Source organism: Pelophylax lessonae (assembly GCF_965119305.1).
Source record: "Pelophylax lessonae genome assembly, chromosome: 2".
NCBI lineage: Eukaryota > Metazoa > Chordata > Amphibia > Anura > Ranidae > Pelophylax > Pelophylax lessonae.
Window position 1 is genome coordinate 521,083,473 of NC_138769.1, and position 13,626 is coordinate 521,097,098.

The 13,626-nt window shown below is 37.0% G+C and overlaps 2 protein-coding genes across 2 annotated transcripts in view; one reads left to right on the plus strand and one right to left on the minus strand.

Annotated features, from left to right (window-relative positions):
• Positions 1-13,626, plus strand: part of LOC309546980 (protocadherin-9-like) — a 1,448,052-nt gene that overhangs the window by 496,972 nt on the left and 937,454 nt on the right. The window lies entirely within an intron of this gene.
• LOC309546713 (uncharacterized protein) lies at positions 5,124-7,082 on the minus strand (the record flags this gene model as incomplete). The annotated part of the gene is made up of 2 exons (XM_082246419.1): positions 5,124-5,918; positions 6,753-7,082. The coding sequence occupies 2 exons, from the start codon at positions 7,080-7,082 to the stop codon at positions 5,124-5,126; spliced, it is 1,125 nt and encodes a 374-aa protein (XP_082102545.1).

The following is a 13,626-nucleotide window of genomic DNA, read 5'->3' on the forward strand; positions in this document are numbered from 1 at the left end:
GCTTTTCTTTTCAATGTTCCACTTACTGAAAAGATTGGTTGTTTCTGTTAGAAAAAGAAAAAAAACACATGTCTATCACCTGGGAAAGGTACTTTTCCATCAAGTTTTCCAATGTATTATTTTTCCAGACTATAGCTGAGCGTGCCTTGTAAGTTACTAGCAATTTATTTAGCAATTGTGAAGTAGTGTATGTCTTAGCTCTACTATGGTTGACAAGCATGTAATCTTTCTAGGTTATATACTTTGCATTAAAAATGTAAAATAGCCTTTCTACTGATATACAATCTGACACTCCACTGCAAGAAACTGTTAATGTGTGTGTGTAAATAAATAAGTATATATATATATATATATATATATATATATATATATATATATATATATATATATTCATGCAATTATTTTTTCCCATTTGTATGTAATTTGTAATATGGTTCAAATTCCTCTAATATGCTGCAAATACCCCTTAATAGTCAGATCCTACCAAAGAATACCGTGGCCCAAAACGAATAGTGCTCACTACCACTATGATACTGCAATTACAGAGTTTTTTCACAGCAAAAACATTAGAATTAGAATATATAAACAACAAAGAATACCCGGACAAGGTAAACCAAATCCACATGAATGCGTGTATGAACTTACAGTAGACAATGAAAAGCCACAAACATAGACACACATAGACAGGAACAAAAGGATATTATCGTCCGGACACCAGTGATACCACACAGAGCAACTCCAACTGGTAATCAACGTATGTATATCCTAACAATTAAAGAGTTAAATGTGGGGTCCCTGGGGGCTCAAGCTAGTGAGGCTGGGAACAGGTAGGAAAGAAAGATAAGTGGAACCATATGGAAGTACTTCCTACTGTATACTAGGACATAGCCAGATGGAAAAATGTCTGTGAATCAACAATGATCTCGGTGATGAAGCAGTCTGCAAATATATCTCAAGAAACATTCATCCTATTATGAAGTGGTGATGTGGAAAGGTCTATGTTCATATTGGATATGATATGATTTGTTGTTTATATATTCTAATTCAATACGTTTCCATTGTGAAAAAAGCAACAATTAAACAATATTTTTTATAAATAATACCCTTCCGCCACATTTTTGCCAACATAATAGACTTCTCTTTTTTTCTGTGCTTACACAGGATACATTTTTTGCTGACATAATTTTCATGCCTAATAGAAAGTGTTGTTGTATCTGCCTTGCACCACTCCAAACATTTTAAGAGATTTTTTGCTTGTTTTCTTTCAGATGAAAATATAATTATGTTCCTTATAAATACACATAAATTCAAGTGTATCTTACAATGGACAGCAAAGTGAGACACATGTGGAATAGAAGCTTAGCAGAATTAGTGTTATGGTTGTTGAAATTGCTATTTTAGATAAAAAAATTGCAAGAAACAATCAAAATAAAACATTTACTAAACAAATTTACAAGTTCACAGTAATGAAAATGTGTCCCTTAGCCTGACATCACTCTGTTTACAGTTGACACAAGTGACAACTCAAGATAAGCATATTCACTAGTATTGGTGGCATCTATTCAAAACAACTAGAAAGGCTAAAGCAGGCCATAGACGATACGAATATCGTCCGAAAATCGTAAATGCCAGTGTTATCGAACGATTTTCGTATCGTTAGTGTGGTATGTAAACTATGCGTTTTTCGTACGACAGCAAAAATTCACATATCCAACATGTTGGGTTTTTCCGCGAAATTTGTCCAATTTTCGTATCATTAGTGGTTTAGTCGTTCGATTCCACAGAACAACACACAACTGCGCATGTTTCCGAAAAGAATGACCCGGAAGGTAAATAAAAAGAATATCAACACGGACGACTGTTCAGCCGAAAAACCGCAATACATCAAATATTATATGTTCAAGCAAACTCTGCTAAGAGGCCAATATGTGTGCATGAAAAGTGTAAACACAAAAGTATGTGTATTGCAAAATGACTTTTAACACCTTTTTTCAATAAACGGACCCACTGCATTGTTGTACAGCTGCAGAATAAATGGTACAGCAAGTTTTCTTTCTGCAGGATGTATATGTTCCAATATTGTTTGTCATTAATAACATATGGTTATCCTAATTGTCATTTTAACAGTAGATTATTTTGATGAGAATGTCATTGTCTATACTACCATAAAGATCAATAGCTGTGTATACAGTTGATATCACATAATGCATGAAATAAAGACACTTGAAACCAATTTCAAAATAACCATCAATTTATTGATGAACAATAAACAAAAAGCGTAGTTGCGCATGTCCAGCACACAAACATTTCCCTATTTAGGATCTTAAAAGCTTGTACATATGTACATGAATATAGTTAGTAAATATGTACATACAGCCAAAATTTAACAGTACAAAAGTACATAAACAGTCACATAGTGCAATTTTATTTTTAATAAAGTGCAAGTCAGAGCAAGGGCCCTTTCACACAATCCAATGAGATTCGCCTGTCATGTTGTCAGGCGGAACTCATTGGAATGTTCCATGCATCCCCATAGGGCAGCGAATGTCAGTGGAAACATGTCCACTGACATCCGCTGCTATCCGACCCGATCAAAGCCTGACGGATGGAAATTATCATTTACATCTGTCAGGCGGATCGGATGGATATGATGAAAATGGACTGGTGGTCCCCAAAAGAGAACGGTGGGGTTCTGACAGCTCTGTCTCTGCACAAAGAGCAGAGAAAGAGCTGTCAGACACCTGCTCATAGGGGATTTGGGCGTGGACCCCCCTTTCAGCAGAATGGAGTACGTGGGTGCATGCGGACAGTGTGAATGGGCCCCTACTTTATAACAACCATTTTTATTTTTTAAAGTGCCATAACGAAACATGGTCTTAAAAAAAAATTTTTGGTTCCAGAGTATTTAAACCTTTGCTAATTGGTCTATCACATCAGAAATCCTGCCTTGAACCAATTTCATTTTATTGCAAACTTTCTCAATATCTGAATTGATTTGCATTAAATCAGCAATCATGCGGTTTGCAGATGCAGAAGTGAATGAAGAACTGCCAGCAGTAGACATTGTAAAGCCTATAAGAAAACATGAAAAATCATAAAAATCACAGTCTAAACGTTATAATGAGCATACGTTTATGTGACATTTGGTTATGTACCTGAACTGGTGGCAATGCTGCTCCAATCACTGCCTTCAACTGGTGTGAGACATATCAGTGTTGTGTCAGTCGTCATCTCAGACTCTGCACTTGTCTGCTGTTCATTTCCCGCCTCTGCATGGGCCTTTCTAGAATGTCCTTTGAAAATTAATAAATACATGTATTTAACTTCAAATACTATACATATATTTAAATGCAATCACACTATGCATATTTTTTCTGTATAGAAGACAAAAATACACTATAGATATGCATAGAAAATCACAATGATGCAAGCTGTGTAGTATGCACTCTCTGCATGCACATGTCACATGGCATATACAGAACATACACTCACACAGAAAAACCCAAGAACATCATACATTCTTGTTAAAAAGTTTATACTTACTTTTTTGAAGAATTTTCTTGATTTTCCTTAGCTGATGGGATTCTCTGGATTTTAAGTCAGACCAGCGTTTTCTCACTTGATCTTTAGTGCGTTCAACACCATGGTTTTTCTGTAGGACACGTAGAACTTTCTCCAGAATTTGATCTTTTCTCACATTTTTTTTAGGGTAGACTTGCTTCCGACAGTCATAATCCTTCTTTTGAAGAATGTTCACCATGTCCACCATCTCCTCCAAAGACATGTTGGTGGCTTTCTTCTTCCTGGGGCTTGTCACAATGGTTGTCTGGTGACCTTCTTCCACCTCCACGATTTCCTGCTCCTCATCTGTCCCAGATCTTTCGCTCTGAGAAGCTGCCATGTCTTGTCCCTCTGCCATGATTTCTCCCACAAGCCCCCGAAAGAAAGAAGAGGCGGGGCCTGTACATGGTATATAACGCACGTGCGCATTGCACGAATATGCAGCGACTTTTCGGGACGTAGGAAAGTCTATTCGTGCAGAGAACGCTGAACACACATCCCTGAGGTAAGTTCAAAATGCTGACTCTCCATTGCATATTTCACTTTTTCTACGGAAATACTGTGTTATAATGTAAATATATGCTATTTTATTACTGATAGAAGTCCTTTTGCAGTATAGGAGCTGTTCAAAAAGGCTAAAAATTAGACCTCACTCCTGTCCAAATTTATCTCAGTCACGATTCATGGCACATGGCTCATCCATTATATGAACAGGCTGCATGAAACTTGCATATCGTGTTATTTCTATTGTCTTAAGTATTATTTATTCTTCTTATTTAGTCATTATTAATGTGCAAAATCATTATGTGTTATATTTTACACATGTATAACAAGGCTTTGCAAGGTAACTTAGTAAAATATATATATATATATTTTTTTTTTTTTAAAGGAAAATGCCTCTCACATTCACATCTACTGAGTTCCTTCCCCAATTCATTGATAAATACAGAGAATTTTCGTGCTTATGGGATGTGAAATCCAGGGATTATTCTAATAGATATAAGCGTGATGAGGCCATCAAAGAACTAAAGGAGCTATGTAAAGAGGTTTGCAAAGATCCAAATGACCTATATGTAAAGCACAAGATTGCTAACTTGCGGACTGTTTTTAAAAAGGAGTATAAAAAAATACAAGCATCCAAGAAATCTGGAGCAGGGGCTGATGATGTCTATGTCCCACGTTTGTGGTACTTCAAAGACCTGATGTTTCTTGCTGACACAGATGATCCAAGAGAGTCCCATTGCACTCTGCCACCAAGTGCAGCATCAGACTCCAGTTTGATATCTGACCCAGAAGCAGAGGAAATGTCACAGACACAGACACAGACTCAGACACAGGTATATCCAAATTTTCGTTTAATTCACAATATTTTTTCTTTGGGGGGGGGGGGGGTTGGAGGGCCCAATGAAACAACTATAGGGTCAGGGGTCCTTCTGCCTCATGGGCCAGTCATAGTAGAATGTAACAAAAACTAGAATAAAGAATACTCATATATTGTATATGATTTATTAAGCTGTCTTTATTTAGAGCAAGTCATTTCTTACAAAATATAATACATATGATTATATGCGATCCTGCCATGCAACTGCACCACTACCCATAAAATAATCTGTGTAATGAATGCGATTTTGACGTGCATTTGCAGTTGGTAGCCTAGGCCTTGCAGGAGCTAAATTTACCATGCCACTGCTGTCATTTCGCCAATCACCTGGCACAATTGTGCCACTGGTAAGATCTTCAATATCAACTGCAGTTGATGGCATATATGACACAGTTGTGCTTCTTAAATAATTGTGTAACATACAGCAGCACTCCACTATTATGTCAATTTTTTCAACTGTAACATTAATGGCGGTGTGGAAAATGCGGAATCTGCTGGCCATGATCCCAAATGCATTTTCTACCACCCTTCTCGCCCTAGACAATCTATAATTAAAGATTTTCTGGGGAGCAGTTAAATTGCGCAAGGGATAGGGTTTCAACAGGTGTTCATGTAAGGCAAATGCATCGTCCCCAATGAACACAAAATTAAGGCCCTCAACTGTCTCACTGGAAGATGGAAGATGCAACATTCCTTCTTTTAATCGATGCATAAATGGACTGCGCTCTATCACACCTCCATCCGAGTTTCTTCCATTTTTCCCTATATCCAAGTACATAAATTCATATTTGGCATTCACAATTGCCATTAGAATTATGCTGAAGAACCCTTTATAGTTGTAAAAATAGGATCCTGAATGTGCTGGTGGTGTAATTCTCACATGTTTCCCATCAATTGCGCCACCACAATTGGGGAAATTCCACATGTCCTGGAATTCTTTGGCAACTTCTTTCCATTCTTCAGATTTAGAAGGAAACTGTTGGCAAGATAGAAAAAAATTAAAACATGTTTTAATGATAATTAGTGATCATATTTTCTTCTTAATTTTTTGGGTTTCTATAGGATACACCAAGCCCAGTATCAGAGCAGCCAGGAACATCAACTCAGAGAACTCAAAGAGGAAAGAAGAGAAATCTTGACTACGATACTGCCAGTTTGCTGAAGGATGCATCATCTATCATGAAGCAGAAAGATGATGAATGTGATGCTGTGGGTCATCTGGTTGCACACAAATTACGGAGAATGTCCATGGAGCAACGAGACATTTGTGAAGCTTTAATGCATAAAATGATTGCCATTGGACTAAAGGGCAATCTTACACCTAACACAGATATAATAGGATATCAGGGATGTACATCTCCTCCACCTGTAACATCTGCTCCACCTGTAACATCTGCTCCACCTGTAACATCTGCTCCACCTGTAACATCTGGCCAATATTGGCACCCAAATATGTCTCAATCACAGGGAAACCCAAGCTGGTCAGTGCGTCCTGAACCACCTCAAGGTTCTTGGTTTCATGGCCCCCAATACACAAATCTGTAAAAAAAAATTCTAGATATGTTGCTCAATATTATTGCATTTCTTTGGTGTATTTGTTCCTTTTTTATTGGTTATTGTTTAAGAATTATATATTTTCATAATAATGATTTGGAAATGGGTATGTATTGATTTAAGAAAATACAAACTTTTTCAGACAACCGTGTACAGGAAGTTACATATTTTTTTAATAAAATTGATGTACTCACAAAATTTGACTTATGTTTGCAGTAATATTCTTACTAATTTAAGTTGTAATTTTTATAATTACCTTTAAATACTGTGGCTGGAGCACCTTCACTATGGCCTGACACGTCTCAGGTATGATTCTTCCCAAGGATTGGGCAGAGATTCCAGTGGTGAACTTCAGGTCTTCATAAGACCTGCCTGTTGCCAAAAAACGCAGGGTTGCCATGAGCCTCTCCTCTGCACTAATAGATTTTCTCATGCAGGTGTCCTGTTTGGTGATATGTGGCTGCACAAGAGCTAATAGCATGTCAAAGGACTGCTGGGTCATCCGCAAATAATTACGGTAATCCTCAGGATTATTTTCTCTGAGGTTTGTTAGCAGGTTTACATGTGAAAATTGCTCTCGTTGCATGAGCCAGTCTTTGGCCCACACTCTGCTCTTCCTTCTATTTTTCTTCTTTTTCTTCTCCTCCTCCAAAGCAATCAATGCAATAACCATTGCTGCCATTTTCTGATTCCTATTATACCTCTTAAATGGCATTTTATTGCTGAGAATAGTCGTATGCTGTGGCGAATGATTGCTCTGTTCGCAAATGACACGATCCGACTTTTAACTGTAGGGGGAGTGCCCAGTGGAGGTGTGGTTAAAAGGTCAAGACAACATTGCATCACTTCCTATACTTGCAGAAGGAAGAAGTGTTTTGTCGTACGATTTTCGAATCACATTGATGGTACACTCGACGATGTGCACGACTGGCACTTGCGTTTATCGAACGACAAATCGTACGAAATTCGAAACGTGTATGGCCTGCTTTAGTCTCATACACAAGCCAATAAAGGGAAGTTGTGGGTCCCTATTAAGTGTTAAAGCACTTTTATATGAATTCTGTAGCCACATGCCCCAACGTTACTTGAAATGTAAGTACGTATCTATGCACACACTGTAAGCAATATGCAGGTAAACAAAATAAACAATTTATAAAAATTGTTAAATACATAACGAACATTACAACTGTAAATCATTACTATTCTATTTAACTTAATAAACAAAGCGAAGTCCTGAAAATACAGTATGTATTATGTCTTGGTATATTTCTGTGATCCATAACTCAAAAACAAACTAAAGAAAAATTAAATAAACAAAGGAATATGACCATCTGACTTGATTATGATCAGAAATAAACAAGTAAATAATCTAAGCCGATTTTCTAAATATCACTGTCCTAATAATTAAGCACATTTTATTTAAAAACTTTAATCATATTACATTTTAACCAATTACTCAGTGGGGTAATTTCCCAAAAGAGTAGAACATGTTCAATTTGCAAAGCAAATTTTCACTTTCAATGTCATTTTCACTTAGCATGTGAATATAGTGAAAATTAAGCTTAGTTTAACCTCCCTGGCGGTATGATTCTTTCTGACAGCGGTACCATTATTTTGCATGTAATTCTTAAGAATGAGCAGCCCAAACCAACTGTATACATATGATTTTTTTTATTTACTGTGCTGTCTTCTTTACAACATCTTGGGTATGATAAAGTTTGAAACACAAAATCATAAATGATAATATAATAAAAAACTATAAATAAGTTAAAGTATGTATGTGTGTATATATATATATATATATATATATATATATACATACATACATACATACACACACACACACGTATAAATATTATATATATATATATATATATATATATATATATATATGTGTATATATACAGTGCCTTGCGAAAGTATTCGGCCCCCTTGAACTTTGCGACCTTTTGCCACATTTCAGGCTTCAAACCTAAAGATATAAAACTGTAACTTTTTGTGAAGAATCAACAACAAGTGGGACAAAATCATGAAGTGAAACAAAATTTATTGGATATTTCAAACTTTGTTAACAAATAAAAAACTGAAAAATTGGGCGTGCAAAACTATTCAGCCCCTTTACTTTCAATGCAGCAAACTCTCTTCAGAAGTTCAGTGAGGATCTCTGAATGATCCAATGTTGACCTAAATGGCTAATGATGATAAATAGAATCCACCTGTGCGTAATCAAGTCTCCGTATAAATGCACCTGCACTGTTATAGTCTCAGAGGTCCGTTTAAAGAGAGCATCATGAAGAACAATGAACACACCAGGCAGGTCTGAGATACTGTTGTGGAGAAGTTTAAAGCCGGATTTGGATACAAAAAGATTTCCCAAGCTTTAAACATCCCAAGGAGCACTGTGCAAGTGATAATATTGAAATGGAAGGAGTATCAGACGCAAATCTACGAAGACCTGGCCGTCCCTCTAAACTTTCATCTCATACAAGGAGAAGACTGATCAGAGATGCAGCCAAGAGGCCCATGATCACTCTGGATTAACTGTAGAGATCTACAGCTGATATCCATAAAAAGTGTCGCTTAAAGTTTGCCACAAGCCACCTGGCAGACACACCAAACATGTGGAAGAAGGAGCTCTGGTCAGATGAAACCAAAATCAAACTTTTTGGCAACAATGCAAAACGTTATGTTTCGCGTAAAAGCAACACAGCTCATCACCCTGAACTTACCATCCCCAGTGTCAAACATGGTGGTGGCAGCATCATGGTTTGGGCCTGATTTTCTTCAGCAGGGACAGGAAAGATGGTTAAAATTGATGGGAAGATGGATGGAGCCAAATACAGGACCATTCTGGAAGAAAATCTGATGGAGTCTGCAAAAGGCCTGAGACTGGGACGGAGATTTGTCTTCCAACAAGGCAATGATCCTAAACATAAAGCAAAATCTACAATAGAATGGTTCACAAATAAACATATCTAGGTGTTAGAATGACCAAGTCAAAGTCCAGACCTGAATCCAATCGAGAATCTGTGGAAAGAACTGAAAACAAACGCTCTCCATCCAACCTCACTGAGCTCGAGCTGTTTTGCAAGGAGGAATGGGCAAAAATTTCAGTCTCTCAATGTGCAAAACTGATAGACATACCCCAAGCGACTTACAGCTGTAATCACAGCAAAAGGTGGGTGGCGCTACAAAGTATTAACTTAAGGGCGCTGAATAATTTTGCACGCCCAATTTTTCAGTTTTTTATTTGTTAAAAAAGTTTGAAATATCCAATTAATTTCGTTCCACTTCATGATTGTGTTCCACTTGTTGTTTATTCTTCACAAAAAATTACAGTTTTATATCTTTATGTTTGAAGCCTGAAATGTGGCAAAAGGTCGAAAAGTTCAAGGGGGCCGAATACTTTCGCAAGGCACTGTATATAAAGTATATGTGTATATATATATATATAAAGTATAGTAAAACTGCAGGAAAGGGCACTGGGGGGGGCAAACTAATGTGAATTTTCTTTATTTTGCAATGTATTAGTGTGTTTTATTATTTGAATTTGCCGCTGGTTCCACCCCCTGTGTGCATCACGTCGCAGGTGACGGAAGCCGGGGCACAGAGCATCGGGAGGAAGATCCGCCGCCGCACACCACCGGGATACATCGCTGGATCCCGGGGAAGGTGAGTACCGTCTCTTCCAGGATCCAGCGATCTTCCTAGCGGTACCCCGAGTGTGGCTCGGGGTTACCGCTTTTGGCACTGAAATTTAACCCCGAGCCACACTCGGGAATACCGCTAGGAAGGTTAAATACCCAATAACATGCAAAGAAAAAAGTATTTTTACTTGCACATGACTGGATGATAAAAGTCAGCAGAGCTTCACTTTATTCACTAACCAAAGTGAAGAGCCTATAAAATTTTAGTAAATCAACCCCAATGTCTATTCATAATCATTTTCTTTTAGAATAGACATGCAATACAGTTTATTACATTTCCTATTTTGGACAGGGCAATAGACCTTTTATATGTGAGAAGGGATTGTCAAGGGTATACAGCTCATCAACCAGATGTTTCTGGATAATGATAGTACCCACTGTAGTGTGCAACAGGTATTTTAAAGATGAATTTCACTTTTACAATATTGCATATTATAAATTTCATTTTATGTTTACACAAGTTTTAGTCATTGTGTTATTATTCTCAATCAACCAGAAGTTTAGCTTTTAAGATCACAAAATTAAAGAATTATTCTCTTTGAGCTAAAGACATTTATAGTGTCTCTATATTCATATTTTTGTTAACTTACAACATTTTCTAATTTCCCTTATAAAGATTAAATATATCTGACAATTTACATAAAGTGATGTCTCTCGTTCCACGATGGTAATGAATTATTTAGCAGGCTCATTTGGGTTCTTTCAGCAACTGGCGTTGGCTTAATAAGATTCTTCTCTACACTCAATTTGCATTATTCTGTGGGACAATATTAGGCAGGACCTTGCAGATCTTGTATTGTTATTCTGCAAATGATGAAAGATAATGTGCAAGGGTTCAGTTTTAGCAATCCTCAGTGCTCTCTTATGAGAAGCAGAAACTTTAAAGAGAATATCTAATAGCATACATGTCTCACAGTGCAGGTGGTTGCTGATGCACTTGTCAAATAGCAAAACATCTCTAGATCAAATAAAATAGTCCGAACAGCTAGTAAACAGAAATGTATTATACCAGTACCAGCCAATTGCCCAACTTTAACATGTAAGGATTAGAGTTTAAGATGTGATCACAGTTATTTCTCACACTGCAGACTGAATGGCAGAGGAATAGGTTCCTCCAATTTCAAGTGAACATTTTAGAATGAATTTCGAAACAGATCAGCACTTCTTACAAAAAACATGAAGAGAGATGTGGGCTAAAGCTCAAACTGGCTGCTCAGGACGTTCTGTGACATGCTCTGTATATATGATAGAAAAAACACTAGTTTGTTTTATTTTTCTATATTTCATTTTGCCACTGTAGCAAATTGGCTACAACATGCTGACATTTGGTAAAACAACAAGTACTGAAATTTAAGAATAGACACAAATTAACTTTTATTGGCTTAATATAAGGCATGCTTAATTATTTTTATGAATTTAACTGTCTGCCTTTGATATCAAGATAACTCTCAAGAAGGAATTTTTCTATTGCAAAGCCAGATTGAGTTGACACATGTATATTTTTTGTCTTTTATTGCTAATCTTTTTAGACTGCATGCTTGAAATATCCAGTTGCAATGTTCGATAGTGGTAGACAACTGTATCATCTGTGGAGCCCATGAAATAGATCAAGAGACATTGCACTTCATTATCACTGCTTATCATGTGCTAAAGTTGTAACTGAATCTTTGCTTGAAACCCATCATTCCCTTTGCATTACACATCAAGGTTATACTGCTCAGGCTACTTCATAAACAAGTTAAGAAAGATGGATTCTGGTCTATTTTTTTCTCTGACCCAACAACACATTATTAGCAGCCTGTTATACTATAACAAGCAGCACAAAATACACAGTGTCAAAAGTGTCAGTATCCTCAGATAGAAGTACTGTAAAGTATAGGCTTTGCAAAATCCAAATGGGGCACTTTTCAGACATATAATAGATTTAGTAGAAATACAGATGCCTGAAATGAACTGCACAACAATGCAGAGCACAAGACTACTAAATTTTTAATTGAAAACCTTGTAACATACTGAAAATTATGTTTTCTTTTTCAGTATCATTCTGTTCCATAGTGAGCAAAAGTTCAACTTTAAATATTTCAATATTTTTAAGAGAAAAGTTTGGTAACAGAGGCACCAGCTTTGTGCAACAAATAGCTCAATATATCAGTGCAATTGTGGGCCCATTGCTTGGTTCACTGGTGCATTGCTTGTTAGCTAATATAATTATTTTGTTTTGATTAAGAATAAGAAAGTTAAAAATATGAAATAAGAAAACATAGAAAAATATACCCATTTGCATGTTTATTTCTTATTTAGGTTAATGAAATGCATGCATGCACCCTAATGAGTATCTCCTACACACCAGTCAAACAAGTTAGTATCATGTTTTAGCAAGGGGGCGGCAGGAATGCAGGTCCCCTATCATGTTGATACCAATCCATTTGTCCATCAACACTAAGTGAGTATTTCAAAAGGTACATTCAAAACAAATATCGCTGCCCTGTAAAAAAAACAGTTTAGGACAATTAGATGTTCACTGGTCTTTCTCCCTTCTACCCGGTGACACCCACTATGCAAGCAGATGGCCCATAGGTAAGATTGTGGACTCCGGGAAACATGGTGGGGAGGTCAGACAGTAGGTAGGTATGTCCCAAGGGTCCACAGAAGCATTCCGCCACTGAATTGCTTCCATCGGAAATCTGACAGTCATCTTCTGAGATCTACAAGCACTGCACAAGCTAAAAGCACTGTAACAGTCAGGTGTGTGTGTGTAAAACCTCCTGCTGCTGCCAACAAATGAGATACATTGATGGCAGAAAAAGGATTAAAAGCTTCTGTCCCAAGCATGTATTTTAAAATAAAGGCGTTTTTTATATTTCCCCTCTAAGTTGCACTGAAATGACCCTCTGTCCATTGTACAGTATTTTAAAAACTTTTCATTGTGGAGTTTTTGTAAAACCCCCTGCTGAAGCCAATTGGTGGCAGATTGAAGGATCGCTAGAAAAAACATTGTTTTCTTGTAGCTGTATATGGTCACCCACTGCCACTTCCGGGCTCTTTAAGTGGATCTACATACTGGGAGGCTAAGGTTGACTTTCCAGTCATGTAGCTCCTGTGGTTGTCAGTCACAGCAAGGTCCCAATTGCAAGTATGCATCAGGTGCTTTCCATTTCACGTTTGTTACTGTGCTGGAAGCATGTAGGGAGCTTGGCTTTAAAGTTCATCAACCAAGAGGCCACATATATGAGCCAGGTCAGTGGGAAGTGGTAAAACAGTTTTTACATAGTTTAGTATATAAATTCAGTATATGAATATATTTTCCCTGCACATTTACATTAATACTAAGCTGCCCCGAAAACATGGCAGTTACGGGGATTGTACAAAATAATTATTACTGCCTACAACTGTGCTTACAAAGGTCAGCTATCATTTATATTG